This window comes from Nicotiana tomentosiformis, chromosome 6 (assembly GCF_000390325.3).
Source record: "Nicotiana tomentosiformis chromosome 6, ASM39032v3, whole genome shotgun sequence".
Lineage (NCBI taxonomy): Eukaryota > Viridiplantae > Streptophyta > Magnoliopsida > Solanales > Solanaceae > Nicotiana > Nicotiana tomentosiformis.
Genome location: NC_090817.1, coordinates 97,245,607 through 97,262,510, shown reverse-complemented (window position 1 = coordinate 97,262,510; position 16,904 = coordinate 97,245,607). Strand labels below are relative to the sequence as shown.

General features: G+C 41.1%; 1 protein-coding gene across 1 annotated transcript; it reads left to right on the top strand.

The window, feature by feature from the left end:
- The first annotated feature begins 15,977 nt into the window (after window positions 1–15,977).
- Window positions 15,978–16,352, top strand: LOC138894464 (uncharacterized). Its single transcript, XM_070179160.1, has one exon. It carries the CDS (start codon window positions 15,978–15,980, stop codon window positions 16,350–16,352), a length of 375 nt encoding a protein of 124 aa, XP_070035261.1.
- Window positions 16,353–16,904: the final 552 nt, after the last annotated feature.

The following is a 16,904-nucleotide window of genomic DNA, read 5'->3' as shown; positions in this document are numbered from 1 at the left end:
CACACGAAGCGTAGACTCTGAGTCTTCCTAAAACCTGAACATGAACTGATAAGGCCAAAGATAGCACACATTCCTCAAATCCTCTGCTCAAATTACCACTGATGTTTTCTTTCCTTAGTCATACTAACCCACCAATACATCGATAACCAGAAACCGCACAAGTTGACAATTACGCAATCCTATCACAGACAGTGGGGCTCTCCCACTTAGCTTGAAACTACAATTACATAACCCTGGGACCCGCCAAGGTTCCTTCTTCCCCATTGACATCAGCTAAAAGTCCAACAACGCATTCCAAACTCGAAGTCATGTTGCATCCAAATAAAATCCATGGTCCTAGTCACTGTCCATCACGATTCCCAAATTGCTCTAAGCTTCCCTCAAGACGTGTGGCTATCCTACCACAGAACCCATGTGCTACTCTGTCACTCACCCACTTTGGTCAAAACCTCTCCTTTAAGCAACTCCTCGACATCTACTTTTCACACTTGACCTCTTTACAATTCAACCGCTGCAAGACACCTCCCACATGTACTTCCTCGTCCTTCACTGCCCAATTGTTGCTCCAAAACCGAATCCATCTCTGTAATATCCGAACACATGAGTCGCCTCCAACTCTAAACCTCTTGAAAGATCATCTTTCTCGAGCCATCAATACTAGAAGAACCAATTCAATTTCGAAACTGCTACACTCGGTTATCTCTGACAACCGCATCTCAGGCACCATTTCACAACACCCCGCCCCGAAGGCAATTTGAAAAAGACCATAACACCGACGAACTTAACACATTCAACAAGGGCGATGACACCACATCACAATTGAGAACTCTACCACGCTCGAAAATATCAAGCCTTATTACTCCATCAACCCCAAACCTGAATATTCATAGTACGATTACCTTTCCTTTGCTGGGATTAAACGTTGAACCTCTACATCATGCGATGAGAAATCCTTCTTTCAAGTCATTCACTGCGTCGACACATAAACGAGTACCCCTCCATTACGTCAATACCGCAAGATAATAACTCATGAACATCGTAACAACTTATGCATAGCCTCAAAACCATCTGAAATATAGCTACTGAGCTGAAATGACAGAACATCCTTCTGCAAGAAGACGATAATAACTCACTCGAATACGCAGGGAGAAACATCCTGCTCCACGTCTGTAGTACCATTGCAACTCCTCGGTGCCTAATTGACACGAGTGCTCAACACCGTACAAGAATGTGTAGGAAGAAAATAAAGGCATAAGCCTCAAAGGAATCAAACCGCATGATGAGGAATCAAGAAGGGAAGTGCTCCTAACAGCCCTGTAGACTCTCGAAAATAACTACAGACGTCTCCATACCGATCCGCATTACTCTACTAGACTCGCTCATGACTCGTGAGACCTAAGTGAACCTAGTGCTCTGATACCATATTGTCACGACCCAAAATCCATTAAAAGTCGTGATGGCACTGGACACCACTGTCAGGCAAGCCAACACTAAATACTTAATTTGGTTCTCATTTAATATTTTAAAATCATATTTATCCTTCCGTTAAATAGTAAAAGATGGAATTCACAGTGTAAATAATAATAATTTTAACAATTTCAATACAGAACGACTCATAATCACCCCAAAACCTTGTGTCACAAGTGCATGAGCATCAACTAGGAATGTAAAATAAAATACAACACCTTTTAAATACTCTGAAGGAGACTCTGCCGGCTGCGGGTCGTAATATGGAATGCAGTTCACGTAAGTCCCCGCATGCATACGTGCCTCGGCTCTCACAAGGCCACTAGTCAAATATGTACCTACACAAAACTGTGCAGCAAGTGTAGTATGAGTACGTAATCAACCTGTACCCAATAAGTATCTAGCCTAACCCCGGAGAAGTAGTGACGAGGGTCAACACCGATACTCACTAGGGGTCCAATAACATCAGGTACAGTAAAAAGGTAAGTAAGTATGAGGCAAAGTAAATAAATGAGATAAACAAGTATGAATCATGTGGTACAAATTTCCCTCTTTACGAGGAACTCAAGCTCTCCATTAGAAATTCCCTCCTTAACCGGAGTATATATATGGATATAGTGGATCTCATCAGATAGATCATCATAACTCAAATCGGGAAAACCCACAGATACTTTGGCTTCTTGCCAAATATTACACACGATTCCATGAGGATATGGTATAGGAAATGCCGAGGCGTACGACCTGATCCAACATAAATATTTAAATTGTGCACTGCCGAGGGTAGAACGACCAGAACCATAGATACATTTATTAAACTGCCGAGGCGAACGGCCCGCTCCCATGAGAGTGTGGTACATAAATCCTGCCGAGGCGAACGGCCCGATCCCATAAGAGTAAGAAGCTTTGACGGGTCAACATGGAAATATGTCGTAAGAGGAGTAAAGTTATTCGGTGACTAATCATGAACTCATGGAGTCTTTAAAATAGCAAGTCTAGTCTCAGTAGTAATGTAAAACAGAGGAATTTAATTGGCGAGAGACTGCTCAAATAGTACAGCTATAGCATGATGTGAACCTAAGCCTTCCCGGACAATAACATGGATGTATCCATATACGTGCTCTTGTCACCTCGCGCATACAAAAAAAAACCACAACAAGTAGCACACATCAATATACAATACCTAGGGATACTTTCCCCCTCACATAGTTAGACAAGAGACTTACCTCGCTCCGAAATTCCATAACTGGCTCCAAAGCCTCTCTAACACCTCAAACCGATGCATGTCGCTCCAAAACTAGTCAATTAAGATGCAACCCAATCAAAATGTACTCTAATATGCATAATTAATCAATTTATAACAATTTCCAACTTTGCTCGAAAAATCGATAAAGCAACCCTCGGGCCCACATACCCGGATTCCGAAATTTTGTGAAGACAAACACTTCCCATAGCACTACGAAATCAAATATATAATTTATTTTCAATTTCATGCCCAATCTCGTGGTCAAAATTCAAAAATACCAATTTCTAGGTTTTTCTTCCAAATCCCAAATTTTTATAAATTTTCATGTCTAAATCCATATATAAACCTTGTATTTAACTCACAACTAGAAAAAATCACTTACCTCTTGATGATGATGGAACCCCATCTCAAAATCCTCTCAAAAATTGCCTAAGTCCAAGTGGGCAATGAGGGAAATGAGCTAACTATCAGAATAAAAAAACCCTTGGCTCTAGTCGCAGATGCCGCATTTGCGATAGGGGGTTTGCAAATGCGAAGAAAGTTTCGCAAGTGCGACCCGTGACAGAGTTGGCGCCAATGCGATACAGAGTTCGCAAATGCGAACTCTTCAGACTTCGCAAAAGCGACCATATTGTCGCAAATACGATCCATTCCCTCAGCAGCCCAGGTTCGCAAATGCGAGCACTACCTCGCAAATGCGATGGTCGCATTTGAGACCAAAACATTGCAATTGCGATCATACAAGAACTAGCAATCCAACTTCTTAATAAAAAACTCTGAAGCCACTCCGGAACTCACCCCGAGCCCCCGGGGCTCCAAACCAAATACCCACACAAGTCTAAAAACATAACACGAACTTGTTCGAGGCCTCAAATCACATCTAACAATGTCGAATTCATGAATCACACCCCATTCCAAGCTTAATGAACTTTAGAACTTCAAACTTCTACATTCGATGCCGAAACCTATCAAATCGCGTCCGATTGACCTCAAATTTTGCACACAAGTCACATTCCACATTACAGACCTATTTCAACTTCCGGAATCAGAATCCAACCTCGATATCAAAAAGTCCACTTCCGGTCAAACATCTCAAAAACCTTCAAATTTCTAATTTTCGCCAAATGACAACAAAATGACCTACGGACCTCCGAATCCACCTCCGAACGCGCTCCCAATACCAGAATCACGATATGGAGCTATTCCCAGACTCAGAATCCCAAATGGACATCGATAACATTAAAATACACTTCAACCTAAATTTATAAAATTCTTCCAAAATACCAACTTTCCATAATAAGCACCGAAATGCTCCCTGGTCACCCAAAATCCTATCTGGACATACATCCAAGTCCGAAATTATCATACGAACCTATTAGAACTTTCAAATCCTAATTCCGAGATCGTTTACTCAAAAGTCAAACCTTGGTCAATTCTTCCAACTTAAAGCTTTCGAAATGATAATTTTCTTTCCAAATCAACTCCGAACTTCTCGAAATTCAATTTTGATCACGCGTACAAGTCATAATACCAGAAGTGAATCTTCTCATGGCCTCAAACCGCCGAACGACATGCTAGAGCTCAAAATGACCGATCGGGTCGTTACACATTGGAACGATATTTTTTATATAATTGGTAATGATCTCTCAATTGTTTTTTAAATAGGCCAGGCATGGTTATTTGATCTTTAATTCCCATGAGTTGGTGCCATTGCATGAATTCTTCTTCTATCCAAGGAGAAGTCATGGCCTGTGCTAGTTGAGTTTGAGCTTGTTGAGATTCTTCTTCCTCAACTAGGTCTACCCATCTTTTTGGATTAGAATTTGGAATGGGTCCTGAAGTTTCTATCATATGAACTTGGGGGACACCACTCATGGCGTAGTATGATGGCTTTCTTTATTTGGGCTAGCTTGGTTCAGTTGCGCCTTTTAAGAGTTGCTTGGAGGCAACTGGAATGGTATGTTGTTTGGAAACAACATCTGTAGAAGACTGTTTGGGTACTACTTCAGTAATATTTTCCTCCGGCGGAGGAAGAACAGGTATTGGAGGATCTGAAATTTCTGCTTTCATTTTTCTTGGTATTTTTTCTCCCCTGCAAGAATTCTCGGGTAAGAAAATTTGGAAAATAATTTGAGCTCCCTTTGATATATTCTATATCAAAATCAAAAATAAATAAAATAGCTTGCCATCTATTGTGGAGGGTTTTTCAACCTTTCGTGGAGAGGTTTTAGCAAATTGCTAAGGCTTGGAATGAAATCTGATACATAATTAACACATCCTAAAAATCTTTGAAGTTGGGTTTTATCTAAAATTTGGTCATGAAATTTGCCAACAAATTGTATGGATCTTTGAATAGGGACAATTGTTCCGTGCTGGATATTGTGCCCAAGAAATCGGATGTTGATTTGAAAAAGACTATATTTAGTCTTTGATAAAACAAATATATTTTCTTTAAAGAAAACCTTTATATGTTTAAAATGTTGATCTATGATAGTAGAAAATATTAAAACATCATCAATATAAACAGTAATAAATTTGAAAAATGATTAAAAATATCATTCATTATCCTTTGAAATTTGGAAGGAGTATTTTTTAAACCAAATGGCATTACATTCCATGTGTATTGTCCAAATGGTACCGTAAAAGAATTTTTATATCTTTCCTTGGGATCTATTTGAATTTGCCAAAATCCTTATTTTAAATCAAATTTTGAAAAGATAGTTGCAGCATAAAGCCGTTGAAGTAAATCGTTTTTGTTTGGAATAGGGTATCTAATCCAGCGAAGTGTTTTGTTCAAAAGTTTATTATTGATGACTAATCGAGGGACACCTCGTTCAATTTTAGAGTTTTTATTGACGTAAAAGGCAGCACAACGCCAAGGGGATTTGCTTGGAGAGATGATGCATTTTTCAAGAAGATCATCGATTTCTTTTTGACAATGAATGGTTAGTTCGTGATTCATCTGGATAGGACGAGCTTTTGTGGGGTTGGTTTTTTCATCAAAGTCAGGTTTGTATGGGAGTTTAACAATGTATTCCTTGCGATTCCAAAAGGTTGTAGGTAAATCATCACAAAGTTCTCTTTGGACTTTGGTTTCTAAAGTTTTTATCTTGTATTGGAGAGAAGAATCTCGAAGTTGCAGTTGTAACCTTTGGAACGCTACTTCTTCTTTGAGAAAATTGATATGTGCTTCTTCACGTTTTATGGTAGACAAGAACTTTGCCATCAGAGGTCTATCAAAAGGAAGAAGGGTTCTACCTCATATACGTTCGATTAGAATTCCTTGTTTTGTTACCATAAAAGGTACGAGATCCTCGATGAAGGGTGTATCTAATATAACTGGATTAGTAAGGTCTTTTACTAATAAGAAAGAACTTGAGGCTGACAATGGAGAATTTTCTAGGGAGGTTCTAACTTCAACATTGGAGAGTTTGAAGCTAATTCCTGGTTTTCTGTCGTTAGCATCTCTAAGTCCTTCTTTGTTTTTGTCACGACCCAAAAACCTAATCTGTTGTGATGGCGCCTATCGTGGAACTAGGCAAGCCGATTCATTCCCAAACAAAATCGATATTTCCATTTCCAAGATAATTTCAATATTATTTAACATAAAACCTTCATTTAAGGAGTTCAAATCGAAGAAAAACAAAAGTACGGAAAAGAAAAGCCCGACATCGGGGTGTCACTAGTCATGAGCATCTACTACAATCTGTCTAACAATATCAAGGCTAACTCAGCCTGGAAAATAGCTAAATACAGCTAGAGGAATATAAGAGGGAGAAGAGCAGGGGTTGCGATCGCCAAACAACTACTTTGCTATCTCCAAGAAAATTTACAACCAGAACACTCAATAACCGCTACCGTGTCCAGCTACGCCTAAATCTGCACACAAGGTGCAGGGAGTAACGTGAGTACGCCAACTCAGTAAGTAACAACAATAAATAAAGACTGAGCAGTAGTGACGAGCAATAAAGCATCTCTGTCAAGTACAACATGCTTTAAAAATCAGTGTTTGAATCAAAGGTGAGAAAAATCATTTAAAGATATTTAAAGATATTTTTCCAACAGTTTTTCAAACAAAGGCTCAATGCAAAGGTGAGAAAAAAATGATGAAATCATAAATAGCCCGTCGGAAAAAACATCACTCATATACAGCCCCTCGGGCAAACCTCACAGTCACTCGTGCCACTCGGGCATACTTCACAATCATTCTTGCCACTCGGGCATACCTCACAATCACTCATGCCTCCCAGTCACTCAGCACTCGGCACTCGCACTCAGTAGGTACCTGCACTCACTGGGGGTGTGTACAGACTCCGGAGGGGCTCCTTCGACCCAAGCGCTATAATCTGCACGGACAACTCACGTGCTATAATAAAGTATGCTGCAGGCGGGCATCCCCGATCCACACTCATCCTCACAAATCAGGCCCTCGGCCTCACTCAGTCACAAGTATGTTGCAGGCGGGCAGCCCCGATCCACACTCATCCTCACAAATTAGTCCCTCGGCCTCACTCAGTCATAAACCTCTCAAGCCACTCGGGCATTTCAGTAAAACAGGGCATTCGGCCCAAAACATTTATATGCATCAAAATAGAGTCATAAAACTGAGTTATGCGGTAAACAAGTATAAACATGACTGAGTATAGATTTTTAATCGAAAATAATGAGAGGATGATAAGAAATAGCCCCTAAGGGTCCAAACAGTTTTGGCGCAATGCTCAAACATGGCATTTAGCCCAATTTACAGAAATTCTTTCTAAAACATATAAGTATCATATAATTTCCATAAAATATACAACTTTATAGTTGCTACGGGACGGACCAAGTCACAAATACCCAATAGTGCATGCCCACACGCCCGTCACCTAGCACGTGCGTCATAAAAAATAGTAGAATGATACAAAATCCGGGGTTTCATACACTCAGGACCAGATTTACAATCGTTACTTACCTTAACAACATAAAAATCCTACTCCGGGATGCCCTCGTCTTTGGACTCGGTCTCCAAAAGCTCTGAATCTATCCATAATCAGAATAATACTATCAACATAGGCTAAAGAATCGAATTCCAACGGAAAAACTACATAAGTAGGCCAAAAATCCGAAATCGGTCAAAATCCGGCCCCCGATCCCACGTCTCGAAACCAATCAAAAATGGCAGAATAATAATCCTCGTTCTCTCCCGAGTCTAACCATATAAAATTCATCAAATTCCGACATCAACTCGACCCTCAAATCTGTAATTAAAGTCTTGAAGATTTCTACCATTTTCAACCCAATCTATACCCATTTGAACTCAACAATCTTTCCATAAACCTTATTGATATGTATAAATGATACTATTACACCCAAGAATCATACTCTTAATCACCCATCTTTACCCAAACTCAAAATTAAAGACTAGGGGTTAGAACCTTACCTCTTGGGTGAAGATCTTGTGATATTTTCTTGTTGGATTTCAAAGCTTGAACAAGATCTTGATGAACAAAGTACTGGAGCTTCTTCCTCTCTCTAGAACACTCTCCCTTCTCTCTAAAAATATCATATTTTTGCTCCAAAATGATCTTCAAGGCTTATTTATTGAAGTTGGGTCAGTTTATAACAATAAAAGAATGGATACTCCAAATATTCCGGACCAGGCGATAGGCCTGGCCTCGTCAGGCTAAAGCTTGGTCTTACACCTGGCCTTGCGAGCTCTGTAGCGAGCTACATGATAGCCTTTGGGTATTTGATCATAACTTCTTGTAGGAATGTCCGAATGACTAACGGTTTGAAGCATTAGAAACTAGACTAGAATATCTTTAATTTGATAGGTAGATCATTACATAACTCCATATATATATATATGTAGATATTCTCGTTCAAAGTTGGGTCTTGTGCGAACTCACTTGAAACTTTAGTCTTATGAAATTTTCAACTTCTACATTCGATGTCGCAACCTATCGAATCAAGTCCGATTGACCTCAAATTTTGCACACAAGTCAAAGTATATCATACAGAGCTACTCATGCCTCAAACAACGGAGCGAAGTGAAAATGTTTAAAACGACCGGTCGGGTCGTTACAGTTCTTTTCAAAGAATTTGGTTAGAATGAGCCCTTCTTGTATGCAGTTGAGATATACACTTGTATCAAATAAGGCAATGATATCCAAGGTAAATGACTCTAATACGCCATTTTCTTATGGAAATTCTGGAGAGGTGGTTGATAAAAACTTCTTGTTCAACTGGTTTAGTTTCAGTAAGTTTGGCTCTTCAGGTTTGGTAGGGAGCTGTTGGAGAACAAGACGGTCTAATTCTTGTCTGGCCTTAATTTCTCGAATTTCTTCCTTAAGGAATGTTATGTTAGTTTGGAGATCTTGGATAGTTACTAAATTAGGTTTTTGGGAATGGAATCTACTGAGGATATTAGTAATATTGTAGGTATTGGCAAGTTGAGGATGATTGGAAAAGACACTAGAGGAATATGTAGAAGGCTTATCTATTGTTCGTTTGAATTTCTCGAGATAATACCTTTTTTGCTCAGAGTTTTGGAGATTGCTTATTATTTCAAGAAGAAGATCTTGTTCTTTGGAGAGAACATTATTCGCAGTTTCCTCTTGACTAGACTAGGATGAAGATGATTTTGTGTCATCATCTTCGAGTTAGTTAAATTGATGTTCAAGTTCATCATCAGCAACATTAGAAGTGTCACTATCTTCCAATAAAAGTTATTCGATCTGGTTAAGAACAGACTCATCTAAATCAAGATTTCTAACTTTGTTAGACAACTTGCAGTATTTGGCTATATGACCTAGTTTGTTAGATTTGAAATATTTGCCAGAATTGGGAGTTTGGAAGTTTGTTGGTTTATGTTTACTAGGAAAGGTTTTGGATTTAGAATGAAGCAATTTGGTCTTCCTAAACTTGGGTGCAGAAGACCTATATTTCGTAATCTCCGTATCCTTGGTTGTTCGTCTCTTGTGAGGATTTTTACTACAAGGTGGTAAACCAAATTGTTCATAGAAACTACCTAGATCTCGGCGGGTCTGTGTTTTATCTTTGGCTAATTGTCTCAATATCTTATCTTGTCGACAGATTTTGAGAGTGACATGTTGAATGAGACTGGTAAGTTGGCCATAGGTGATTTGTTCATAAGGAATAATATCACTAGAATGCTGATTTTGGAGTTCTTTAACTAAATCCCTATGAGACTTAGGTAGGCCATCTAGGAATTTTTCTTTCCAATATGGGAGATTTCCATCTGTTTTTTCATAGATTCGGGTAAGAAAGGAATCTTTATACATGTAACGACCTGGTCGATCGTTTTGAGAGTAACAGCCTCGAACACCTATTTATAGCTCCCTCTATTTCGTTTTGTGGTTATGTAACTTGCTTAGAGGATTTGTTCTCGATTTCGTTGTGAAATAGGACACATAATGTAATGACCCAACCGGTTATTTTGCTTTTTGGAACCCTGTTCCCCTAAATATGACTTCTCGTACGTGCTTTTACTCTTTTATGACTTGCGGGGGTGGTTAGTTCGGGATTTGGAAAGGTTCGGATTGAAATCAGAACACTTGGCTCCTTAAGTTGGCCTTAAAAAGGCTAAGTTAGACTTTGGTCAACATTTTGATTAAACGACCTCGGAATCAGGATTTGACAGTTCCAATAGGTTCGTATGATAATTACGGACTTGGCCGTATACTCGGGTCAGGTTTTGGACCCGGGAGTGTTTCGACGCCTAATAGTGAAAGTTGGCATTTTGGGTGAATTTCATAAGTTTGGGTTGAAGTGGATCTTTACATTTTAGACGACCATTTAGGATTCCAAGCCTGGAATAGCTCCGTATGATGATTCTATACTTAGGGGCACATCCGGAATTGGATTTGGAGGTCCGTAGGTCATTTCGGAGTCATTTGGCGAAAAAAGGAAATTTGAAGTTTTTGGAAAGTTTGACTGAGGGTGGACTTTTGATATTGGGTTTGGATTCCAGTTTCGGAAGTGGAATTAGGTCTGTAATGTCATTTAAGTTGCACGCAAAATTTGGCATCATTCCGAGTTGATTTGATAGGAATCGGACGCGCGGGAGTATTTTTAGAAGGTTTTGAGCTCAAGAGTTAATCCATTCATTTTGGCATCCGACGCGCGGGCCATCTAGGAATTTTTCTTTCCAATATGGGAGATTTCCATATGATTTTTCATAGATTCGGGTAAGAAAGGAATCTTTATACATGTAACGACCCGGCTGATCGTTTTGAGAGTAACAGCTCCGAACACCTATTTATAGCTCCCTCTATTTCATTTTGTGGTTATGTAACTTGCTGGGAGGATTTTTTCTCGATTTCGGAGTGAAATAGGACACATAGTGTAATGACCCAACTGATCGTTTTGCTTTCTAGAATCCTGTTCCCCTAAATATGACTTCTCGTATGTGTTTTTACTCTTTTATGACTTGCAGGGGTGGTTAGTTAGGGATTTGGAAGGGTTCGGATTGAAATCGGAACACTTGGCTCCTTAAGTAGGCCTTAAAAAGGCTAAGTTATACTTTGGTCAACATTTTGATTAAACGACCTCGGAATCGGGATTTGACGATTCCAATAGGTTCGTATGGTAATTACGGACTTGGCCATATACTCGGGTCGGGTTTTGGACCCGGGAGTATTTCGGCGCCTAATAGAGAAAGTTGGCATTTTGGGTGAATTTCATAAGTTTGGGTTGAAGTAGATCTTTACATTTTAGACGACCATTTAGGATTCCAAGCCTGGAATAGCCCCGTATGGTAATTCTGTACTTAGGGGCACGTCCGAAATTGGATTTGGAGGTCCGTAGGTCATTTCAGAGTAATTTGGCAAAAAAAGGAAATTTGAAGTTTTTGGAAAGTTTGACCGAGGGTGGACTTTTGATATCGGGTTCGGATTCCAATTTCGGAAGTGGAAGTAGGTCTGTAATGTCATTTAAGTTGCACACAAAATTTGGCATCATTTCGAGTTGATTTGATAGGAATCGGACGCACGGGAGTATTTTTAGAAGGTTTTGAGCTCAAGAGTTAATCCATGCATTTTGGCATCCGATTCGTGGTTTTTGATGTTATTTCAACGTTTTGATCGCTCGAGCAAGTTCGTATGATGTTGTTAGACTTGTGTGTGTATTTTGTGTGGAGCCCCGAGGGCTTGGGTGAGTTTCAAACGTTCGAGAGGATGAGAAAAACTTCAGTTTTCTAGTGTTTCTTGGTAGCTGTTGCAGGTCTCGCAAATGCGAGAATTTGTTCACATTTGGGAACCTCACATTTGCGAGGAAGGCTACGCAATTGTGAAGAAGCCTGAGTTGGGCAATGTTCACATTTGCGACACTTTGGTCGCATTTGCGGCCTTGACAGTGTTCGCATTTGTGACACTTTGGTCGCATTTGTGACCTTGGCAGTGGAAGCCTAGGGTTCGCATTTGCGAACTAGATGTCGGAAATGCGACATCTGAGGTCTATGCACAGCTTATTACATGCGGGACTTAGGCCATTTAGCTCATTTTCTTTCATCTCTTGGGCAATTTTTGGATCTCTTGGAAGGGGGTTTTCACCTAGCACTTTGAGGTAAGTAATTTCTACACAATATGAGTTAGATACATAGATTATAGGTAGATTAACAAGTAAAAACTGGTGAAATCAAGGGTTTAGATGAAAAACCTAGGTTTTGGATTAAAATGGGATTTGACCACGAAATTGGTTATGTAATTTAGTGAAAATTATATATTTGAGTTCATGAGGTTATGGGTAACAATTTTCTTCAAAAATTTCTAGAATCCGGAAACGTGGGCCCAAGGGTCAATTTTGGAAATTTTGAATTGGGGTTGGGAAATCGCTTTAATAGTTAGAATATGAACTTGGAGCCTATATTGACTATTTTATATGCCAGTTGACTAGTTTCGAGTCACTTTGGCACCAAATTGAGGGTTTGAGCAAAAATCTTGGATCGGGAGTAGGCTTGATACAAGGTAAGTCTCTTTACTAACCTTGTAAGAGGGAATTAACCCCATAGGTGAATTGAATTAAAATGTGCTTCTATTTGGGGGCTACGTATGCACGAGGTGACGACAGTCCGTACGTAGCTACTAATTAGGCTATTGTTTGGGTAGTCTAGGACTCATACCATGCTAGACTTACAATATTTGTACCTTACTTGTTAACTTAATTACTTAAGTTTTTTAAACCTGATAAAAGAATTAAATTTCACTTACTTGAAGTTATGAATGGAACACTTGACTGTTATTGAGAATTTGTGTTACCTTAAAATATTTTCTATTTGTCGAGCGGGCCGAATTCCTCGGTAGCAGATAGATGCATCTATGGTTCGTGTTGTTCGACCTTCGGCAGTGCACAGTTTAATTATTATGTTGGATCGGGCCGTACGACCTCGACATAATTTGTGCATGATATATCTTTGGAACCAATTATAATGGATATTTCTTCATTGGCTTGAGATATAAATTGTTAAATGATGAAAAAGAATAAATTTGGGACTTAATATTGGTGAAGGGATTATTTACTATTTCCTGTTATTGGGTTTTCAGTATTCTTCATGTAATCCATGCTTAAGAAAAATTTTGACATATTATTGTTAGTCATAGTAAGTGTCCTAGTCGACCCCTCGTCACTATTTCTTCGAGGTTAGACTGGATACTTACTAGGTACATGTTATTTATGTACTCACGCTACACTCCTGCACTAAATGTGCAGGATCTGAGGTAGGTGCATCTGGATATCAGTCCGGCGCGCACACTTGATTACCACTCTGAGACTTCACGGTGAGCTGCCTTCTGAGCCCGTTCTGCAGCAACCAGAGTCTTTCTTTTGATTGTATTTTTTTTTCTATCTACTTCACTTCGGACTGTAGACTAATGTTCTTTTGTATATTCTAGTAGCTGCTCATACACTTGTGATACCAGGTCTTGGCACACACACTAGTAGACTTGCGGTTTTGGTTTTATTCTATGATTATGATCGCACACTGTTGCTTTCATGTTATTTATTTTTGATATGTTATTCTCAAATCCTTTTAAATTTAAAGAAAGTTTAATTACTTGGAAAAGAATTTGTTAAATAGAGGAAATCACGTGACTAGTTTACAGTTGGCTTACCTAGCGGCGGCGTTAGGTGCCATCACGGCCTATCATGAAATTGGGTCGTGACAACATGGTATCAGAGTACTAGGTTCACATAGGTCTCACAAGTTATGAGAAAGCCTAATAGAGTCTTGCGGATCGATGCAGAGACATCCGTACTTATCTTCGAGAGCTATAGGGTGTTAGGAAACTACTCTTCATTCATCTCCTATCGTGCAGTTGATGGTGTACTAAGTTTCTTCCTCTTATTCTGTCATAGATGGTGAGAACGCGCACGGTAGACGTTCCAAACCCGGGAGGGGCTACTCCCCCTATTGCTAGAGGCCGAGCTGATGCCAGGGGAGGGCACCGACTCGAGGTAGGGGACAAGTACATCCCAGAGTTTCCCCAGTTACACCACCAGCGGATCCAGTGAAGGATCCCATTATTGAGGAGCAGGGCGAGGTGCCCACCGCAGAGCCAGCCCCGGTTAATTTTATGTCAGCACCGGGCTTTCAGGAGGTCATGGGTCGTATGCTACAGTTCATTGATTCTATAACCGAGGCTGGTTTATTTCCAGTGGACCCAGCCACATCTCGGGCGGGAGGGGATGTACAGACCCCTACTGCTCAGGCTCCAGGACATGCAACTACCGCAATCAGACCACGGGCACACTACCCGTGGGCGGAGCCCATCCAGTTGCAGCAGTTGTACCTGAGCCTAGACCAGCTATGACCGGTGAGTCATAGAAGATATTAGATAGATGGACCAGGATTCATCCTCCTATCTTCGGGGGTGAGCGACATGAGATCTCCAGGACATTATTGATAGGTGTAGGGATAGACTGCACAACATGAGGATATTGGAGTCCCACGGGATGGATTTCACTACTTTCCAGCAGGAGGGAAGGGCTCATAGGTGGTGGAAGTCTTATCTTCTTGGCAGGCCGGCAGGTTCCCCTCCCATGACTTGGGACCAGTTTACACGCCTATTCTTTGAAAGGTATATTTCACCCTCTCAGAGGGAAGAGTTGCGGTTTTAGTTTGAGCAGCTCCAGCATGGTCAGATGTCAGTGACCGATTATGAGGCAAGATCCTATGAGTTGTCTCGCCATGCACTTATGATACTTCCTACTGAGGCGGAGCGATTATGAAAGTTTGTTGTGGGGTTGCACTCAGGTATTCAGGCTACTATGGCCGGGGAGGTTGAGATGGGGACTTCTTATCAGCTAGTAGTAGAGATAGCTCGGAGGATTGAGGGTTACCTTCAGAGAGCTAGAGAGTAGATGCAGAGGGACAAGAGGGTCTGTTATTCTGGGGAGTTTAAAGGTGCCCCGGTAGGGGGCTGAGGCCAGTTTGGGAGGGGTCTGCCTAGCAGGCCCACATATCCAACACCACCACCTCCACGAGGTGCTCCAGTGAGACCCTATTTCAGTGCCATGCCGAAGAGTTCTTACCGATCACCAGCTTTTCAGGGTCCTTCTAGTGGGTACTCAAGCCATCAGGGTTCTTCCAACGATTACTTTAATGCCATGCCGGAGAGTTCATACCGCCCACCAGCTATTCAGGGTTCTTCCAATGGGTATTCAGGCCATCAGGGTCATACTTCAAGGCAGTAGATCACTGTGCCGAGAGGTTGTTTCGAGTGCGGGGATTTTAGTCATGTGCGGAGATTCTACCCCAGGTTCCGGGGCAAGGAAGTGCAGCAGGGCCAGTAGCTAGCACCAGCTATTCGGCCGCCCAGAGATGGAGGACAGGTGGGTAGGGGTCGTCCTAGAGGTAGAGGCCAGGCAGGTGGAGGGCAGCCGGCTGCAGCCCGGACATGTGGGGGCCAGCCAGTTGGCGCCCCAGCTAGGTTCTATGCTTTTTTGGCCAGACGAGATGCAGTGGCCTCAGATGCCGTGATCACAGGTATTATTTCTGTCTACCTATTCATATGTTTCATCTCTCTTTGCTCATTTCCTGGATATTCCTTGTGAGTCCTTGGTCACTCCTGTTTATGTATCCACTCTTGTGTGCGATTCTATTATTATGGATCGGATCTATCGGTTCTGTGTGGTTACATTCTGTGGATACGAGATTAGAGCGGATCTTTTGTTGCTTGATATAACCGACTTTGAGGTCATCCTGGGCATGGACTGGTTTTCCCCATATTACACCATCCTTGATTGACATGCCAAGACTATTACCTTGGCAATGTCAGAGTTGCCTAGATTAGAGTGTAAGGGTTCGTCTGTCAGTGCATCGAGTTGGGTTATCTCTTTTCTAAAGGCTCGTCATATGGTTGAGAAGGGTTGTTTGGCTTATCTAGATTATGTTAGGGATACTACCACAGAGACTCCGGGGATTGATTCGGTGCCAATAGTCCGGGAGTTCTCCGATGTGTTTCCTTCTGATATTCCAAGCATGCCACCGGATCGTGATATCGATTTCTATATTGACTTAGCTCCAGGTACCCAGCCTATATCTATCCCACCATACCTTATGGCTTCAAAAGAGTTGAAGGAGTTGAAGGAACAGCTTGAGGAGTTTCTAGCAAAGGGGTTCATCAGACCAAGTGTATCTCCTTGAGGTACCCCAGTTTTATTTGTGAAGAAGAAAGATGGGACTATGCGGATGTGCATTGATTACCGCCAGTTGAACAAGCTCACCATCAAGAACAAGTACTCGTTGTCGCGTATTGATGATTTGTTTGATCAATTGCACGGTGATAGGGTGTTCTCTAAGATTGACTTGAGATCGGGGTACCATCAGTTGAAGATTTGGGACTCGGATGTTCCGAAAACTGTTTTCCGTACTAGATATGGCTATTATGAGTTTCTAGTGATGTCCTTCGGCTTGACTAACGCCCCACTGGCATTTATGGATTTGATGAACAATTTGATCTACTCACGTAGCATGGAGGAACATGGACAGCATTTGAGAGTGGTGCTTCAAACCTTACGGGAAGAGAAGCTATATGCTAAGTTCTCCAAGTGTGAGTTTTGGCTAGATTGTGTAGCATTCTTAGGGCATGTTGTATTAGGCGAGGGTATTAAGGTGGATCCCAAGAAGATTATGGCAGTTCATAGTTGACCTCGTCCTACTACGGTGACTGAGATCAGGAGCTTCTTGGGGTTAGCA

Excerpts from the sequence above, each read along its gene's own strand:
- LOC138894464 (XM_070179160.1), top strand. The coding sequence starts at position 15,978 with ATGTCAGAGTTGCCTAGATTAGAGTGTAAGGGTTCGTCTGTCAGTGCA.